The sequence below is a fragment of the Amblyomma americanum genome, chromosome 5 (assembly GCF_052857255.1).
Source record: "Amblyomma americanum isolate KBUSLIRL-KWMA chromosome 5, ASM5285725v1, whole genome shotgun sequence".
NCBI lineage: Eukaryota > Metazoa > Arthropoda > Arachnida > Ixodida > Ixodidae > Amblyomma > Amblyomma americanum.
Genome location: NC_135501.1, coordinates 13,530,010 through 13,549,806, shown reverse-complemented (window position 1 = coordinate 13,549,806; position 19,797 = coordinate 13,530,010). Strand labels below are relative to the sequence as shown.

At 54.3% G+C, this 19,797-nt stretch overlaps 1 protein-coding gene across 1 annotated transcript; it reads left to right on the top strand.

Annotated features, from left to right (window-relative positions):
• The first annotated feature begins 13,014 nt into the window (after positions 1-13,014).
• Positions 13,015-14,440, top strand: LOC144133711 (uncharacterized). Its single transcript, XM_077666848.1, has one exon. It carries the CDS (start codon positions 13,043-13,045, stop codon positions 14,438-14,440), a length of 1,398 nt encoding a protein of 465 aa, XP_077522974.1. The 5' UTR covers positions 13,015-13,042.
• The last annotated feature ends 5,357 nt before the right edge of the window (positions 14,441-19,797 follow it).

The window sequence follows — 19,797 nt, the reverse complement described above, 5'->3', positions numbered from 1 at the left end:
TTCTGTTCTCTACATTTTGCCTGTGCAACAAGCCCAATTGAACATTCACCGGCCCTGCTTCTAACGAGGACAGCGTGCGCCCTCCCCAGTCTTCGAACTGTGCAAGACAAGGAGCGACACAATTCTGCAAGCGGACCCAAGCTGCTGGCGCCACTAGGGTGTTGTTTCTTGCAAGCTATCGTATCGCGCTCAACACGCCATCAAACTCACAAGATCAGCGGCAGCACCACGGAATAACGGTGGTAAAGACTGTTCTGTAGTCTGTTTCTGTTCTCGACGTTTTGCCAGTGCTATAAGCCCGATTGAACCTTCACCGGCCCTGCTTGTAACGAGGACAGCGTGCGCACTCACCAGTCTTCGAAGTGGGCAAGACGATGAGCGACATAGTACTGCAAGCGGACCTCAGCTGCTGGTACCACAACGCGATTGTTTCCTGCAAGTTATCGTATCGCTGTCGACAGGCCCACCTACTCACAAAGGCGGCGGCAGTACCACGGAATAGCGGTGGTAAAGACTGTTCTATAGTCTGTTTCTATTCTCGACGTTTGGCTGTGCCACAAGCTTGATTGAACATTCACCGGCCCTGCTTCTAACGAGGACAGCGTGCGCCCTCCCCAGTCTTCGAAGTGTGTAAGACGATGAGCGACAGAGTTCTGCAAGCCTACGCCAGCTACTGGCCCACTAGGCTGTTGTTTCCTGCAAGTTATCTTATCGCGGTCGACAGGCCCACCTACTCACATGGGCAGAATAGTGGTGGTAAAGTCTGTTCTATCGTCTTTTTCTGTTCTCGACGTTTTGCCTCTGCCACAAGCCCGATTGAACATTCACCGGCCCTGCTTCTAACGAGCACAGCGTGCGCCCTCCCTAGTCTTTGAAGTGTGCAAGCCGATGAGCTACACAATTCTGCATGCGGACCCCAGCTGCTGCTACCACTACGGTGTTGTTTCCTGAAGTTATCGTATCGCGGTCGTCAGGCACACCTACTCAGATGGGCAGCGGCAGTACAACGGAATAGCTGTGGTAAAGACTGTTCTATAGTCTGTTTCTGTTCTCGACGTTTTGCCTGTGCGACAAGCGCGATAGAACATTCACCGGCCCTGCTTCTGACGAGGACAGCGTGCGGCCTCCCAAGTCTTCGAAGTGTGCAAGAGGATGAGCGACACAGTTCTGCAAGCGGACCCCAGCTGCTGGTGCCAATACGCTGTTGTTTATCGTATCGAGGACGACAGGCCCTCCTACTCACATGGACAGCGGCAGTACCACGGAATAGCTGTTGTTAAGACTGTTCTATAGTCTGTTTCTGTTCTCTACATTTTGCCTGTGCGACAAGCCCAATTGAACATTCCCCGGCCCTGCTTCTAACGAGGACAGCGTACGCCCTCTCCAGTCTTCGAACTGTGACAGACAATGAGCGACACAATTCTGCAAGCGGAACCCAGCTGCTGGCGCCACTACGGTGTTGTGTCTTGCAAGTTATCGTATCGCCGTCGACAAGCCCTCCTACTGACATGGGCAGCGGCAGTACCACGGAATAGCGGTTGTAAAGACTGTTCTATAGCCTGTTTCTGTTCTCGACGGTTTGCTCTGCAACAAGCCCGATCGAATATTCACCGGCCCTTCTTCTAACGACGAAAGCGTGCGCACTCCCCAGTCTTCGAAGTGTGCAAGACGATGAGCGACACAATGCAGCAAACGGACCCCAGCTGCTGGTGCCACTACGCTGTTGTTTCATGCAAGTTATCGTATCGCGGTCGAAAGGAACACCTACTCACATGGGCAGCGGCAGTACAACGGAATAGCTGTGGTAAAGACTGTTCTATAGTCTGCTTCTGTTCGCGACGTTTTGCCTGTGCAACAACCCGGATTGAAAGTTCACCAGCCCTGCTTCAAACGAGGAGAGCGTGCGCTCTCCCCTCTCTTCTTAAGTGTGCAAGATCATAAGCGACACAGTTCTGCAAGCAGACGCCAGCTACTGGTGCCACTAGGCTGTTGTTTCCTGCAAGTTACCGTATCGCGGACGAAAGGCCCACCTACTCACATGGGCAGCGGCAATAACACGGAATAGTGGTGGTAAAAACTGTTCTATCGTCTTTTTCTGTTCTCGACGTTTTGCCTCTGCCACAAGCCCGATTGAACATTCACCGGCCCTGCTTCTAACGAGAACAGCGTGCGCCCTCCCCAGTCTTCGAAGTGTGCAAGACGATGAGCGAAACAATTCTGCAAACGCACCCCAACTACTGGTGCGACTACGCTATTGTTTATCGTATCGCGGACAACAGGCCAACCTACTCACATGGACAGCGGCAGTACCACGGAATAGCTGTTGTAAAGACTGTTCTATAGTCTGTTTCTGTTCTCTACATTTTGCCTGTGCAACAAGCCCAATTGAACATTCACAGGCCCTGCTTCTAACGAGGACAGCGTGCGCCCTCCCCAGTCTTCGAACTGTGCAAGACAATGAGCGACACAATTCTGCAAGTGGACCCCAGCTGCTGGCGCCACTACGCGATTGTTTCCTGCAAGTTATCGTATCGCTGTCGACCGGCCCACCTACTCACAAAGGTGGCGGCAGTACCACGGAATAGCGGTGGTAAAGACTGTTTTATAGTCTCTTTCTGTTCTCGACGTTTTGCCTGTACCACAATCATGATTGAACAATCACCGGCCCTGCTTCTAACGAGGACAGCGTGCGCCCTCCCCAGTCTTCGAAGTGTGCAAGACGATGAGCGACACAGTTCTGCAAGCAGACGCCAGCTTCTGGTGCCACTAGGTGTTGTTTCCTGCAAGTTATAGTATCGCGGTCGACAGGCCCACCTACTCCCATGGGCAGCTGCAATACCACGGAATAGCGGTTGTAAAGACTGTTCTATAGTCTGTTTCTGTTCTCGACGTTTTGCCTGTGCCACAAGCCCGATTGAACATTCACCGGCCCTGCTTCTAACGAGGACAATGTGCGCCCTCCCTAGTCTTCGAAGTGTGCAAGAAGATGAGCGACACAATTCTGCAAGCGGACATCAGCTGCTGGTGCCACAACGCTGTTGTTTTCTATAATTTATCTTATCGCGGTCGACAGGCCCACCTGCTCACATGGGAAGCGGCAGCTGTACCACAGGGTATAAGTGGTAAAGACTGTTCTATAGTCTTTTTCTGTTCGCGACGTTTTGCCTGTGCCACAACCCGGATTGAACATTCACCGGCCCTGCTTCTAACGAGGAGAGCGTGCGCTCTCCCCTCTCTTCTTAAGTGTGCAAGACGGTGAGCGACACAATTCTGAAAACGGACCCCAGCTGCTTGTGCCACTAAGCTGCTGTTTCATACAAATTATCGTAGCGGTCGACAGGCCCACCTACTCACATGGGCAGCGGCAGTACCACGGAATAGTTGTGGTAAAGACTGTTCTATAGTCTGTTTCTGTTTTTAACGCTTTGCCTGTGCCAGAAGCCCGATTGAACATTCACCGGCCCTTCTTCTAACGAGGACAGCGTGTGCCCTCGCCAGTCTTCGAAGTGTGCAAAAGGGTGAGCGACACAATTCTGCAAGCGGACCCCAGCTGCTGGTGCCACTACGCTGTTGTTTCCTTCATGTTATCGTATCGCGGTCGGCAGACCCACCTATTCACTTGAGCAGCGGCAGTACCACTGAATAGCGGTTGTAAAGACTGTTCTTTCGTCTGTTACTGTTCTGGTCGTTTTGCCTGTGCCACAAGCCCGAATGAGCATTCACCGGCCCTGCTTCTAACTAGGACAGCGTGTATCCTCTCCAGTTTTCGAAGTGTGCAAGACGATGAGCGACACAACAATGCAAGAGGACCTCAGCTGCTGGTGCCACTACGCGATTGTTTCCTGCAAATTATCGTATCGCCTTCGACAGGCCCACCTACTCACATGGGCAGCGGCAGTACCACGGAATAGCGGTGGTAAAGACTGTTCTATAGTCTGTCTCTGTTTTCGACGTTGGGCTGTGCCACAATCTCGATTGAACATTCACCGGCCCTGCTTCTAACGAGGACAGCGTGCGCCCTCCCCAGTCTTCGAAGTGTGCAAGACGATGAGCGACACAGTTCTGCAAGCGGACGCCAGATACTTGTCCCACTAGGCTGTTGTTTCCTGCAAGTTATCGTATCGCGGTCGACAGGCCCACCTACTCACATGGGCAGCGGCAATACCACGGAATAGTGGTGGTAAAGACTGTTCTATCGTCTGTTTCTGTTCTCGACGTTTTGCCTCTGCAACAAGCCCGATCGAACATTCACCGGCCCTTCTTCTAACGAGGAAAGCGTGCGCACTCCCCACTCTTCGAAGTGTGCAAGACGATGAGCGACACAATTCTGCAAACGGACCCCAGCTGCTGGTGCCTCTACGCTTTTGTTTCATGCAAGTTATCGTATCGCGGTCGACAGGCACACCTACTCACATGGGCAGCGGCAGTAAAACGGAATATATGTGTGTAAAGACTGTGCTATAGTCTGTTTCTGTTCTCGACGTTTTGCCTGTGCGACAAGCGCGATTGAACATTCACCGCCCCTGCTTCTGACGAGGACAGCGGGCGGCCTCCCCAGTCTTCGAAGTGTGCAAGACGATGAGCGACACAATACTGCAAGCGGACCTCAGCTGCTGGTGCCACTACGCGATTGTTTCCTGCAAGTTATCGTATCGCCGTCGACAGGCCCACCTACTCACATCGGCAGCGGCAGTACCACGGAATAGCGGTGGTAAAGACTTTTCTATAGTCTGTTTCTGTTCGCGACGTTTTGCATGTGCCACAACCCGGATTGAACGTTCACCGGCCCAGCTTCTAACGAGGAGAGCTTGCGCTCTCCCCTCTCTTCTTAAGTGTGCAAGACGATGATCGACACAATTCTGCAAACGGACCCCAGCTGCTGGTGCCACTACGCTATTGTTTCATGCTGGTTATCGTATCGCGGTCGACAGGAACACCTATTCACATGGGCAGCGGCAGTACAACAGAATAGCTGTGCTAAAGACTGTTTTATTGTCTGTTTCTGTTCTCGACGTTTTGCCTGTGCCACAGGCCCGATTGAACATTCACCGGCCCTGCTTCTAACGAGGACAATGTGCGCCCTCCCCAGTCTTCGAAGTGTGCAAGACGATGAGCGACACAATTCTGCAAGCGGACACCAGCTGCTGGTGCCACAAAACTGTTGTTTTCTGTAATTTATCATATCCCGGTCGACAGTCCCACCTACTCACATGGGAAGCGGCAGCTGTACCACGGGATATAAGTGGTAAAGACTGTTCTATAGTCTTTTTCTGTTTGCGACGTTTTGCCTGTGCCACAACCCGGATTGAACGTTCACCGGCCCTGCTTCTAACGAGGAGAGCGTGCGCTCTCCCCTCTCTTCTTAAATGTGCAAGACGATGAGCGACACAATTCTGCAAACGGACCCCAGCTGCTGTTGCCACTACGCTGTTCTTTCATACAAGTTGATGATGATGATTATGGGTTTTTATGGCGCAAGGGCGGCTATGGCCAAAGAGCGCCATGGCACAAGGTATTTTTCGATTAACCAAGGTGGGGTCATAGACCCATTTTCCAAGTATTTCTGCCCTTACTAGCCGAGTTACTAGTTATCGTAGCGGTCGACAGGCCCACCTACTTACATAAGCAGCGGCAGTACCACGGAATAGCTGTGGTAAAGATTGTTCTAGAGTCTGTTTCTCTTTTTACCGCTTTGCCTGTGCCAGAAGCCCGATTGAACATTCACCGGCCCTGCTTCAAACGAGGACAGCGTGTGCCCTCGCCAGTCTGCGAAGTGTGCAAAAGGATGAGCGACACAATTCTGCAAGCGGACCCCAGCTGCTGGTGCAACTACGCTATTATTTCCTGCAAGTTATCGTATCACGGTCGGCAGGCCCACCTACTTACATGGGCAGTAGCAGTACCACGGAATAGCTTTGGTAAATACTGTTCTATTGTCCGTTTCTGTTTTTAACGCTTTGCCTGTGCCACAAGCCCGATTGAACATTCACCGTCCCTGCTTCTAACGAGGACAGCGTGTGCCCTCGCCAGTCTTCGAAGTATGCAAGACGATGAGCGACACAATTTTGCAAGTGGACCCCAGCTGTTCGTGACTCTACGCTGTTGTTTCCTGCAAGTTATCGTATCGCGGTCGACAGGCCCACCTACTCACATGGGCAGCGGCAATACCACGGAATAGTGGTGGTAAAGACTGTGCAATAGTCTGTTTCTGTTCTCGACGTTTTGCCTGTGTGACAAGCGCGATTGAACATTCACCGGCCCTGCTTCTGACGCGGACAGCGTGCGGCCTCCCCAGTCTTCGAAGTGTGCAAGACGATGAGCGACACAATTCTGCAAGCGGACCCCAGCTGCTTGTTCCACTACGCTGTAGTTTCCTGCAAGTTATCGCGCTCTACACGCCATCCTACTCACAAGGGCAGCGGCAGGACATCGGAATAACGGTGGTAAAGACTGTTCTGTAGTCTGTTTCTGTTCTGGACGTTTTGCCTGTGCCACAAGCTCGGTTGAACATTCACCGGCCCTTCTTCTAACGAGGACAGCGTCCGCCCTCCCCAGTCTTCGAAGTGTGGAAGGCGATGAGTGGCACAATTTTGCAAGCGGACATCAGCCGCTGGTGCCACTACGCTGTTGTTTCCTGCAAGTTATCGTATCGCGGTCGACAGGCCCACCCACTCACATGAGAAGCGGCAGCTGTACCACGGAATATAGGTGGTAAAGACAGTTCTATAGTCTTTTTCTGTTCACGCCGTTTTGCCTGTGCCACAAGCCGGATTGAACGTTAATCGGCCCTGCTTCTAACGAGGAGAGCGTGCGCCCGCCCCTGTCTTCGAAGTGTGCAAGCCGATGAGCGACACAATTCTGCAAGCGGACCCCAGCTGCTGCTGCCACTACGCTATTATTTCCTGCAAGTTATCGTATCGCGGTCGGCAGGCCTACCTACTCACATGGGCAGCAGCAGTACAACGGAATAGCTGTGGTAAAGACTGTTCTATAGTCTGTTTCTGTTTTTAACGCTTTGCCTCTGCCACAAGCCCGTTTTAACATCCACCGGCCCTGCTTCTAACGAGGACAGCGTGAGCCCTCCCCAGTCTTCGAAGTGTGCAAGACGATGAGCGACACAATACAGCAAGGGGATCCCAGCTGCTGATGCCACTACGCTGTTGTTTCCTGCAAGTTACCGTATCGCGATCTGTTCATGGTTTATGGGGAGTTTAACGTTCCAAAGCGACTCAGGCTATGAGGGACGTCATAGTGAAGGGGCTCCAAAAATTTCGACCACCTGGGGTTCTTCAACGTGCACTGACATCGCACAGCACACGGGCCTCGAATTTCGCCTCCATCAAAATTCGACCGCCGCGGCCGGGAACGAACCCGCGTCTTTCGGGCCAGCAGCCGAGCGCCATAACCACTCAGCCACCACGGCGGCTCGTATCGCGATCTACAGGCCCACCTACTCACATGGGCAGCGGCAGTACCACGGACTAGCCTTGGTAAAGACTGTTCTATTGTATATTTCTGTTCTCGAAGTTTTGCCTGTGTCACAAGCCCGACTGCACATTCACCAGCACTGCTTCTAACGAGGAGAGCTTGCGCTCTCACCAGTCTTCGAAGTGTGCAAGACGATGAGCGACACAATTCTGCAAGCAGACCCCAGCTGCTGGTGCCACTACGCTGTTATTTCCTGCACGTTATGCTATCGCGGTCGACAGGCCCACCTACTCACATAGGCAGCGGCAGTACCACGGAAGAGCTGTGGTAAAGACTCTACTATAGTCTGTTTCTGTTCTCGACGTTTTGCCTGTGCCACAAGCCCGACTGAACATTCACCGGCCCTGCTTCTAACGAGGACAGCGTGCGCCCTCCCCCGTCTTCGAAGTGTGCTAGACGATGAGCGACATAATTCTGCAAGCGGACCCCAGCTGCTGGTGAAAATACGCTGTTGTTTCCTGCAAGTTATAGTATCACGATCGAAAGACCCACCTACTCACATGGGCAGCGGCAGTACCACGGAACAGCGGTGGGAAAGACTCTAACATAGTCTGTTTCTGTTCTCGACGTTTTGCCTGTGCCACAAGCCCGACTGAACATTCACCGGCCCTGCTTATAACGAGGACAGCGTGCGCCCTCCCCATCCTTTGAAGTGTGCAAGACGATGAGCGACACAATTCTGCAAGGAGATCCCAGCTGCTGGTGCCAATACGCTGTTGTTTCCTGCAAGTTATCGTATCGCGATCGACAAGCCCACCTACTGACATGGGCAGCGGCAGTACCACGGAATAGCGGTGGTAAAGACTCTACTATAGACTGTTTCTGTTCTCGACGTTTTGCCTCTGCCACAAGCCCGACTGAACATTCACCGGCCCTGCTTCTAACGAGGACAGCGTGCGCCCTCCCCAGTCTTCGAAGTGTGCTAGACGATGAGCGACATAATTCTGCAAGCGGACCCCAGCTGCTGGTGAAAATACGCTGTTGTTTCCTGCAAGTTATAGTATCACGATCGAAAGACCCACCTACTCACATGGGAAGCGGCAGCTGTACCACGGGATATAAGTGGTAAAGACAGTTCTATAGTCTTTTTCTGTTCGCGACGTTTTGCCTGTGCCGCAAGCCGGATTAAACGTTCACCGGCCCTGCTTCTAACGAGGAGAGCGTGCACTCTCCCCTCTCTTCGTAAGTGTGCAAGATCATGAGCGACACAATTCTGCAAGCGTACCCCAGCTGCTGGCGCCACTACGCTATTATTTCCTGCAAGTTATCGTATCGCGGTCGGCAGGCCCACCTACTCACAATGGCAGCGGCAGTACCACGGAATAGCTGTGGTAAAGACTGTTCTATCGTCTAATTTTGTTTTTAACGCTTTGCCTGTGCCACAAGCCCGATTGGAACATTCGCAGGCCCTGCTTATAACGAGGGCAGAGTGTGCCCTCGCCAGTCTTCGAAGTGTGCAAGACGATGAGCGACACAATTCTGCAAGCGGTCCCCAGATGCTGGTGCCACTACGCTATTATTTCCTGCCAGTTATCGTATCGCGGTCGGAAGGCCTGCCTACTCACATGGGCGGCGGCAGTACCACGGAATAGCTGTGGTAAAGACTGTTCTATAGTCTGTTTTTGTTCTCGACGTTTTGCCTGTGCCACACGCCCGATTGAACATTAACCGGCCCTCCTTCTAAAGAGGACAGTGTGCGCCCTCGGCGGATTTAAAAGTGGGCAAGACGAATGCGACACAATTCTGCAAGCGGTCCCCAGCTGCTGGTGCCGCTACGCTATTATTTCCTGCAAGTTGTCTTATCGCGGTCGCCAGGCCCACCAACTCACGTGGGCAGCGGCAGTACCACGCAATAGCTGTGGTGAAGACTGTTCTATAGTCTGTTTCTCTTCTCGACGTTTTGCCTGTGCCACAAGCCCGATTGAACATTCACCGGCCCTCCTTCTAAAGAGGACAGCGTGTGCCCTCGCCGGACTTGGAAGTGGGCAAGACGATGAGCGACACAATTCTGCAAGCGGACCCCAGCTGCTGGTGCCACTACACTATTATTTCCTGCAGGTTATCGTATCGCGGTCGGCAGGCCCACCTACTCACGTGGGCAGCGGCAGTACCACGCAATATAGTAGTAAAGACTGTTCTATAGTCTGTTTCTGTTCTTGACGTTTTGCCTGTGCCACAAGCCCGATCGAACATTCACTGCCACTCCTCCTAAAGAGGACAGCGTGCGCCCTCGCCGGACTTGGAAGTGGGCAAGACGATGAGCGACACAATTCCGCAAGCGGACTCCAGCTTCTGGTGCCACTACGATTTTATTTCCTGCAAGTTGTCGTATCGCGGTCGGCGGGCCAACCTACTCACATGGGCAGCGGCAGTACCACGCAATAGCGGTGGTAAAGACTGTTCTATAGTCTGTTTCTGTTCTCGACGTTTCGCCTGTGCCACAAGCCCGATTGAACATTCACCGGCCCTGCTTCTAGCGAGGACAGTCTGTGCACTCCCCGTCTTCGAAGTGTGCAAGACAATGAGCGACACAATTCTACAAGCGGACCACAGCTGCTGGTGCCACTACGCTGTTGTTTCCTGCAATTTATCGTATCGCGGTCAACAGGCCCACCTACTCACATGGGCAGCGGCAGTACCACGGAATAGCTGTGGTAAAGACTGTTCTATAGTCTGTTTCTGTTTTTAACGCTTTGCCTGTGCCACAAGCCCGATTGAACATTCACCGGCCCTCCTTCTAACGAGGACAGCGTGCGCCCTGGCCAGACTTGGAATTGGGCAAGACGATGAGCGACACAATTCTGTAAGCGGACCCCAGCTGCTGGTGCCACTACACTATTATTTCCTGCAATTTATCGTATCGCGGTCTGCAGGCCCACCTACTCACGTGGGCGGCAGCAGTACCACGGAATAGCTGTGGTAAATACTGTTATATATTCTGTTTCTGTTCTCGACGTTTTGCCTGTGCCACAAGCCCGATTGAAGATTCACCGGCCCTCCTTCTAAAGAGGACAGCGTGCGCCCTCCCCAGTCTTCGAGGTGTGCATGACAATGAGCGACACAATTCTGCAAGCGGACCCTATCTGCTGGTCCCACTACGCTATTGTTTCTTGCACGTTATCGTATCGCGGTCGACAGGCCCACTTACTCATTTGGGCGACGGCAGTACCACGGAATAGCGGTGGTAAAGACTATTCTATAGTCTGTTTCTGTTCTCAAAGTTTTGCCTCTGCCACAAGCCCGATTGAACATTCACCGGTTCATCTTCTAACGAGGACAGCGTGTGCCCTCCCTAGCCTTCGAAGTGTGCAATAGGATGAGCGACACAAATCTGCAAACGGGCCACAGCTGCTGGTGCCAGTACGCTATTGTTTCATGCAAGTTATCGTATCGCGGTCGACATGCCCTCCTACTCGGATGGGCAGCGGCAGCTGTGCCACGGAATAGCGGTGGTAAAGACTGTTCTATAGTCTGTTTCTGCTCTCGACGTTTTGCATGTGCCACAAGCCCGGGTGAACATTCAGCGGCCCTGCTTCTAACGAGGACAGCGTGCGGCCTCCCCAGTCTTCAAAGTGTGCTAGACGATGAGCGACACAATACTGCAAGCCGCACCCAGATGCTGATGCCACTACGCTGTTGTTTCCTGCTAGTTACCGTATCGCGATCTACAGGCCCACCTACTCACATGGGCAGCGGCAGTACCTCGGAATAGCCTAGGTAAAGACTGTTCTATAGTCTGTTTCTGTTCTCGACGTTTTGCCTGTGTCACAAGCCCGATCGAACATTCACCGGCCCTGCTTCTAACGAGGTCAGCGTGCGCCCTCCCGTCTTCGAACTGTGCAAGACAATGAGCGACACAATTCTGCAAGCGGACCCCAGCTGCTGGCGTCACTACAGTGTTGTTTCTTGCAAGTTATCGTATCGCGCTCAACACGCCATCCTACTCACAAGGGCAGCGGCAGAACCACGGAATAACGGTGGTAAAGTCTGTTCTGTAGTCTGTTTCTGTTCTCGACGTTTTGCCAGCGCAAAAGCCCGATTGAACTTTCACCGGCCCTGCTTGTAACGAGGACAGCGTGCGCACTCACCAGTCTTCAAAGTGTGCAAGACGATGAGCGACACAATACTGCAAGCGGACCTCAGATCCTGGTGCCACTGCGCGATTGTTTCCTGCAGGTTATCGTATCGCCGTCGACAGGCCCACCTACTCACATGGGCAGCGGCAGTACCACGGAATAGCGGTGGTAAAGACTGTTCTATAGCCTGTTTCTGTTCTCGACGTTTTGCCTCTGCAACCAGCCCGATCGAATATCCACCGGCCCTTCTTCTAACGAGGAAAGCGTGCGCACTCCACAGTGTTCGAAGTGTGCATGACGATGAGCGACACAATCCTGCAAACGAACCCCAGCTGCTGGTGCCACTACGCTATTGTTTCATGCAAGTTATCGTATCGTGGTCGACAGGAACACATACTCACATGGGCAGCGGCAGTACCACGGAATAGCTGTGGTGAAGACTGTTCTATAGTCTGTTTCTGTTCGCGACGTTTTGCCTGTGCAATAACCCGGATTGAACGTTCACCGGCCCTGCTTCAAACGAGGAGAGCGTGCGCGCTCCCCTCTCTTCTTAAGTGTGCAAGATCATAAGCGACACAGTTCTGCAAGCAGACGCCAGCTACTGGTGCCACTAGGCTGTTTCCTGCAAGTTATCGTATCGCGGTCGAAAGGCCCACCTACTCACATGGGCAGCGGCAATAACACGGAATAGTGGTGGTAAAAACTGTTCTATCGTCTTTCTGTTCTCGACGTTTTGCCTCTGCCACAAGCCAGATTGAACATTCACCGGCCCTGCTTCTAACAAGGACAGCGTGCGTCCTCCCCAGTCTTCGAAGTGTGCAAGACGATGAACGACACAATTCTGCAACGGCCCCAGCTGCTGGTACCACTTGTGGGAGTTTCGGAGTGCCGTACCCTTCTCGGGCCGGCGGGGCGCGCCGTGGAGAAGCAGGAAAGCGGAAGCTTTCCTCCTTCCCCACGGGCGAGTAGCCAGATGGTCTGCTCGAGAGCGCTGCGCCGCCTCCTTCCTCAAAAAAAACCGGTCGCAAGCGCGCACCGCCAGGCGCCGCAGGAGCGGTCGCTGATTGGCCGAATATGACAACGGGCAAGTGCGCCGAGATCGGCGGGTACCGGTCGTGGCCGGAGAGAGACTTCAGCGAGCCGCGACAGCAAGAGGACGTCAGGTAATTACCTCGCTTCTTCCCTCTTTGTTGTCGCCATCTTGCCCCGTCAGCCGCACGACCAAGCCAGACGGCAAGGGTCGCAGATCAAGATTCCAGCAGCCAGCGACTTGGGAGAACCCAATAAACGTTTGGCCCCAGGCAAAGCGTCCTGTTCCGTGCTGTGTTTATTTCGCATTTCTGCTGCGCCGCCGTGAGAACGGCCGCGCGTGGTGTGCGATACCGGGAGCTCGGAGTTCACGGCCTCGACCTCAAAGGAGGATCGACGGCTTAGTAAGAACCCCCACAACTGGCGCCCAACGTGGGGCTCACGCGCAGATGCGTTTGAGCAACTCGCTCCCGGCGAACATGGCGGATCCGCAGTCTACACTGCCTGATCTGATGTGGCTCACAGAGCTCGGCCAGGGGCCTAGGGAACGCCCTGCCCCAGGCACTTCTGCAGCGGAATCAGCTCAACGGACGGGACGACACACCGTCGCAGGCGCGACGTACGCAACACCGTGGACGCCGGAAAACTCCGCCAGATGCCACGGTACCAGCACGCCAGGCCTTGGCGCTCGCCCATCATCGGCGCGAGCCGCCTGGGAACAGGCGAGCACATCGCCCTCCGTCTCACACCTGCCAAACGGCACAACCGAGACCGCGCCACATGCGCCGAGGTCACCGCTCATCACGGCTCCTGACAGCGAGACACCCGCAAACGCGGCAAATCTCGCCGAAGTTCTGGCCAGCGCGTTACAGCAAGCGCTGCAATCCGCACAGCCCAGCCCGCGGATCGGAACTCCGATCCCCAAGTACAGTGGCTACAGCGATCAAACGAGCGCTAACCACTTTTTGCTGGCTCTCGACCAGTACGGTCAGACAACAGGCACGAGTGAGCGTGATATGCTTCGGAGAGTGATCCCTGTTGCGCTCGGCGATCAGGCCGCTCGGTGGTACCGGTTGGTCGGCCACACCGCGAGCACGATGGCCGATTTCCGCAGGATGTTCAGGGAGGAGTTCCTTCCTTACGACTACCAGCTGCGGATGCGGCGGGAGTTGGAGCTGCGCACGCAAGCCCCTGACGAATCTCTGGTCGAGTACGTCAGGGCGATGCAGGAGCTTTACGACTACGCCGATCCCGGAGCTTCGAACGCGGAGCGAGTGGAAAGGGTAGTCCGACAGAGCCACCCCACGTTTGCTCTCTATCTGCGGGGAAATCGCTGCGGAGACTTGAACGAGCTAGCTGTGGAAGCGCGCCGGGTGCAAGCCGAAATCTCGGCAGCCCGCGCGTACCGGCCCCCACCACCTCCATCGGAATCACTGGAGCCCAGCTGCGCCTGGAACGGCAGCACCCGCCCACGAAGCGAGTCCGCTCGGGCACCGGCTCATGGCGCGCTTTTCGAAGTCTCGGATCGCGCCTTGGATCCCTACTCATACGGGCTCAGGGCAACAGAGGTCACACGGCCAGGAGTCTGGTCAGCCTCTCGCCAACCGCCCGACAGAGATTCCCAAGGTCGGTCAAACGATCGCGAAGGGATTACGCCTCCAGACGGACAGCGTCACCGGGTGGAAATGCCGGTTCGGAACGCGCTCACGGATGGCCGTGCGCGAGAGCAGCCTCGTCCGTCCCTGTACCATGCACGGAACTCTGTGCGCTGTTTCAACTGTGACCAAGCGGGTCACATTGCACGGGCGTGCCCTGCCGGGCCGGGAAACGAGGCAGGCCGCCGGTAATGGCGCCGGCGGCCGTGGCGGAACCGGGCGATGCAGCCGCAATCGCGGCCCCTTCGCTGTTCAGGGTCGGAACACCGATCAGTGTGAGTGCTCCGTTCATAGAACTTGCAATCGCAGGACTTACGTTCAAAGCACTGCTCGACACTGGCGCGAGCACATCGCTCATCGGAGACGAGGTCGTCTCTCACCTGAGACGGAAGGGCATTCAGCTGCGAAAGCGCAACGTGCCCCTCCAACTCGCGCGCGGAGAGGCGTGCTCCGGCGGTGATGCGCGTCTTGTCGTACGCTGGAATCAGCGTAAACGACGACACCGCTTCATTCACCTGTCTGAACTCACGGTCCCCGCCATTCTCGGACGAGATTTCTTGGCAAAATCGGGAATCGTAGTTGACATCGGCAACGGCGGCTACCGGGAAAGCCCGTTCACGCCACTCAAGCCGTTCGCTACCGCGCCCGCCGCGACTGCTCGGATGTCTAACGCCGAAGGGGAGATGAGGAATGCCTCCCGAGAGAACAACGCTCCCCCCCCAGCCGCTGGAGTCAGTAGCTGCGGCCTGTCCCCGACCCCGCGCCTTTTGTGCGGACAAGGACGACAAATTACACGGTCTCCTCGCGAACGCGGGTGACTTGACGGAGCGTGAGCGCGGCCGCATATTCTCCTTGTTAAGGGCCGTTGTACGATCGTTTCGGAGCGCCTTCCGCCTCGTCCGCTTCGGGAGCGGTCCGCCAGTTTTCGGCCGCCAGGCGGACGTGAGGCGGAAAGGTGTTGTACGATCACTTTGGCGCTTGCGAGCGAGGCGGATGGTCCCAGCATGCCGATTGGCGCGCCGGGCATATCCGTCTGTCCAATAGCCTTCTCCGGCTGGTGGCAACCTAGCCGGCGCCGCCAGCATCGCTCCACGCGCCGAAACGGGCTCCCGCATCCCAAGGGGCAGATCGGTATGCGCCCGACTACCTTCTCCCTTGCCTCCTTTCCCGCCCCCCTCTCCAAACCCGATATCCCTGCACACTGCGCTCCCTCCCCCCCCCCTTCTTACCTACTTCCCGTACGAGCGCCCCCCCCCCCCCAAATAATAACCTCTTTTCGTGGTCACGTGGTACTTTTTTCCGTTCCTCGGCGACCTGCACCTAGGCCTAGTAGGCTGCGCTTCGGCATCGCCATGGTGTGCGTGTTGAAGTTCCTGCTTTTGTCGGCGGCTCTCGTCAGCGACCCTTGTGTAGAGATTTTGCGCACTACGAGCCGAAAAATGCAATGCTCTGGTTTCAGGCATGCACGTTAGGCAGAAACAGAACTTTGTTCCAGTGCAAAGTGGAGAATCTGTGAATGCTAATGACCACAACCATTTCAGCCGATCCAAGCAAAAAAAAAATGGGTTCAATTTATATCTGGTGTCAGCCTCAACTGATCCAGAGTTGCGTCAATACTGCAGGGCTCGCAGGAATGAGTGCAGACCGGTATTGCACAGCCAACCGCCACGCAACAGTGCATAGAACATTTCAAGGCATTAAAAAAGCCTTGTAACTGTTGTTTGATAACATGTGCAGGAATAGTGCTGTCATGACCATGAAACAGATGGGATCGGATAAGTGTTGCAGGCAACTTATATAAGTGAGGAATGTTCAATTATGAATTTACTGATGAGCAAATAAATTTCTGCTCGTGGAAAATGCGAGGAGGGCTAAGAAAATCCCGGAACATACTACATTGCCGACACAAGTTCTTGCAGGCCAACCAGGGTTATCATCACCCTGCAGGCAAATAATCGTGTTCATAGGCAGTCACAAACAAATGAAGGCAGCATATGAACATGCAAATGTGCATGGATTACATCTCTTGAAGGCTTCGATAATGCCTCATCAAATAAACTAATGCAGCTGATAGCATTAAGCGCTGCTGCTCAACAACTGCTCGGCACTGACAAAATCATGTTGGCAAACAGGCCTCCAACAAAAGCATAGAGACAGTGTTACGTCTCGCCTACAGCGCGCGGTATAGCCGGCGCGGATGCACCGGATGCCGCGGCTTCGTTCATCGCTGCCGCAACGCCTCCCGCCAAGCGCGTCCAGGCAGGTTTCAGTGCCACGTGTCGTCGTGCGTGCGTGTTTGTGTGTGTGCATGTTTTGCCCACGCTTGTCAAAGCGCGGCAGCCGGGGAGAGGAGCTCTCCAACTGGGAGGCGAGGAGGTCTGACCGGCGCCGGCCTGGCGGACGCGCCCGTCACGCCTGAACATGTTCAAGCGTCGCCGTATCGGATGACTCTTCCCAAGCCGTTCCCTCTTGCCCTCGACTCCGTGGGTATAAAGGGGGCTGCCCCGGACGCCAACGAGAGACTTCGATTTCTTCCTGCGAGTAACGTGGTCGCCCTGACCGGCTGCTCTTTTGCGATGCCAGAATAAACAAGTTGTTCTGTTGCCAGTCGACTCTTCCTTTGCCGGGACCTTCGGATGTTTCCAGCTTTGCCCCAGGCCGCCAGGCCAACGCTACCCTTGGGGCTTGCAACCCATTTGCAACAACTGGTTGCCAGCGGTGGGATCCCGACAACGGAGGCCAGCAGCGAAGATATGCGGTCAACTGTATGCTGAGCAGCACAACGACCATCCGGGAGCAGTGCAACGAGCCCTGTGTGATGACTGGTTGCCTGCAGCGGAACGACTGCGCTGAATTCTTGGCTGCGAGGTTTGGTGAGTGCGGGACTTTCTTCTTCTGAGTTTTGCCAGGCTTTTGTTAGTGTCAGAAACAGAGCTGGTAATTGTGTTGTCGTTGCTGCCGGGTTAGTTTGCGGCAAGACAATAGTAGGCAGTAGAGAAAGCAGCATTCGGAGCAGCCATGGATTTGAAGTCGTTGCGCAAACCGAAATTGCTGGAGCTTGCAAGAGAGTTGGGTCTGGATGTCTCAGACAAACTCAGAAAACCAGAACTGCTAAGGGCTATTCTTGAGTTGGAGGCTGAGGATGACGAGCTGTCGGAATGCCTTGAGACCATTGAGGAGAGGGAACAAAAAGAAAAAGAGAAAGAGGAGCGCGAACGTAAAGAGCAAAAAGAGAAAGAAGAGCGCGAACACGCTTTGGAAATGAAGCGTCTCGAGGTAGAGATGGAACGCGCTCGTAATGGAAGTCAGGCACACGGTGCAGGAGAACGGGTATCGTTCAAAATGACTGACCTGATGCGGCCGTTTAAGCTTGGAGAGGACATTGGTTTGTTCCTGGTTAACTTTGAGCGAACGTGCGAGAAGCAGGGGTTCTCTCGGGAAACGTGGCCACAGCGCTTGCTCACTTTGTTACCCGGCGAGGCGGCCGACGTAGTCGCTCGCTTGAAGAGAGAGGAGGCAGAGGATTTCAACCAAGTGAAATCGAGTCTGCTAAAAAAGTACAGGCTGTCAGCGGAGGCGTTCCGTCGGAAGTTTCGGGAAAATGAAAAAGGCAGAAATGAGTCATATACAGAGTTTGCCTACAGGCTTATGTCAAACATGCAGGAGTGGCTCAAAGAAGAGAAAGCGTTTGGTGACCACGAGAAAATTCTGCAGTGTTTCGGGCTGGAACAGTTTTATAGTCGGTTACCTGAGAACGTGCGGTACTGGGTCTTGGATAGGCCAGACGTTAGTACAGTGGCTAAAGCCGCCGAGCTAGCCGAGGAGTTTGTGACGCGTCGGGCTCGCGGAGCTAAGGACGGTCAAAAGGGTGAATTTGGCTCCAAGTCTGAGAGGCCGAAGTTCACACCCATGAGAGCAAGGGGGGACACGCGTAGTGCGGATGCGAGTGAAAGCAGTCCGACCGAACGTAAGGAGACGGCGGCAGCCGAAGCCGAACGCAGAAAGCGGTTCGAGGCGAGGCAAGCGCGCGTGTGTTATACGTGCCAGAAGCCGGGTCACTTTTCGGCGCAGTGTCCAGAAACAAAAACAAAAGTCGTGTTTTTGTCATTATGCAGCACTGACGAGAACATGAAGCTTCTCGAGCCTTACATGCGAGACTTCCTCGTGAACGGGAAAGAGTGCCGAGTGCTTCGGGATTCCGCAGCTACAATGGATGTAGTTCACCCCTCTTACGTAGAACCCGATATGTTCACGGGCGAGTGCGCATGGATCAAGCAAGCCGTGGAAGCTCACAGCGTGTGTCTGCCCGTAGCAAAAGTGGTTATTGAAGGACCTTTCGGAGCAATTGAGACGGAGGCCGCAGTGTCATCTATGCTGCCCCCCCAGTACCCATACCTATTTTCGAACCGGTCCGATCACCTCCTGCGCGAGAAGGGTCTTTTGTTTGGTGAGGCTAGCGTTCAGGCCTTAACCAGACCGAGAGTTCGGGAGCTCGCTGCAAAGGCGGTAGTTTCGGGGCCGACGTTGTCGAACAATGAGAAAGGGTCGGAGGCGCAGCAAGCTGATATTCCGAGCACGTCAGAACTGGATAAAATTGAGCCTGTAGCGTTGAAGGCACCAGGTACTGGAGAGGAAATGCCCGACAGGGGAAAGTTAAAAGAGCTTCCGGTCGAGCTTCCGGGACTAGGCTCAGTGACGAACAGGGAAGACACTGATCAGGTCATTAGTGACTTAATCATTAAAGCACCGCTGTCAGCTGAGCAGAGAACCGAACTACACCAACTCTTACAAGAGTTTCAAGGTCAGTTCTCTGAGAGGCCTGGTAGGACTTCTGTCCTTACTCATGATATAGAACTTACCTCGCCAGAGCCAGTACGATCCAAGGCGTACCGGGTGTCACCCCGCCAGCGCGATATTATGGAGGCTGAGGTAAAGAAAATGCTACAGCTCGGTGTTATTGAGGCGGGTGAGAGTGATTATACCTCCCCTTTGATTTTAGTTGAGGTACCGGGCAAGGAACCTCGTCCTTGCGTCGACTACCGCAGGCTTAATTCCATTACTAAGGATCAAATTTATCCGATCCCTAACATCGAGGAGCGCCTTGAGAAAGTTAGTAGCGCTCAGTTTATTTCCACCCTAGATCTTGTCAGGGGTTATTGGCAGGTTCCACTTACAGAAGAGGCTAGTAGGTATGCGGCGTTCATTTCACCAATGGGAACATTCCGTCCTAAAGTTTTGAGTTTTGGTTTGAAGAACGCGCCATACTGCTTTTCAAGCCTCATGGACAAAGTGTTGCGGGGACAGGAAGAATTTGCTTTACCGTATTTAGACGACGTAGCGATATTCTCCGCATCCTGGTCTGAGCATATGGCACACTTGCGGGCAGTGCTAACCCGCCTGCGCGAAGCGGACTTGACAGTCAAGGCTCCCAAGTGCCAATTAGCACAGGCCGAGGTTGTCTACCTCGGTCACGTGATTGGACAGGGTCGTCGCCGCCCCTCTGAAATAAAGGTGGCCGCTGTGCGAGACTTCCCGCAACCGCGCACGAA

What these genes read in the sequence shown, in the direction of transcription:
- LOC144133711 (XM_077666848.1), top strand. Translation starts at nt 13,043, where the DNA reads ATGCGTTTGAGCAACTCGCTCCCGGCGAACATGGCGGATCCGCAGTCT.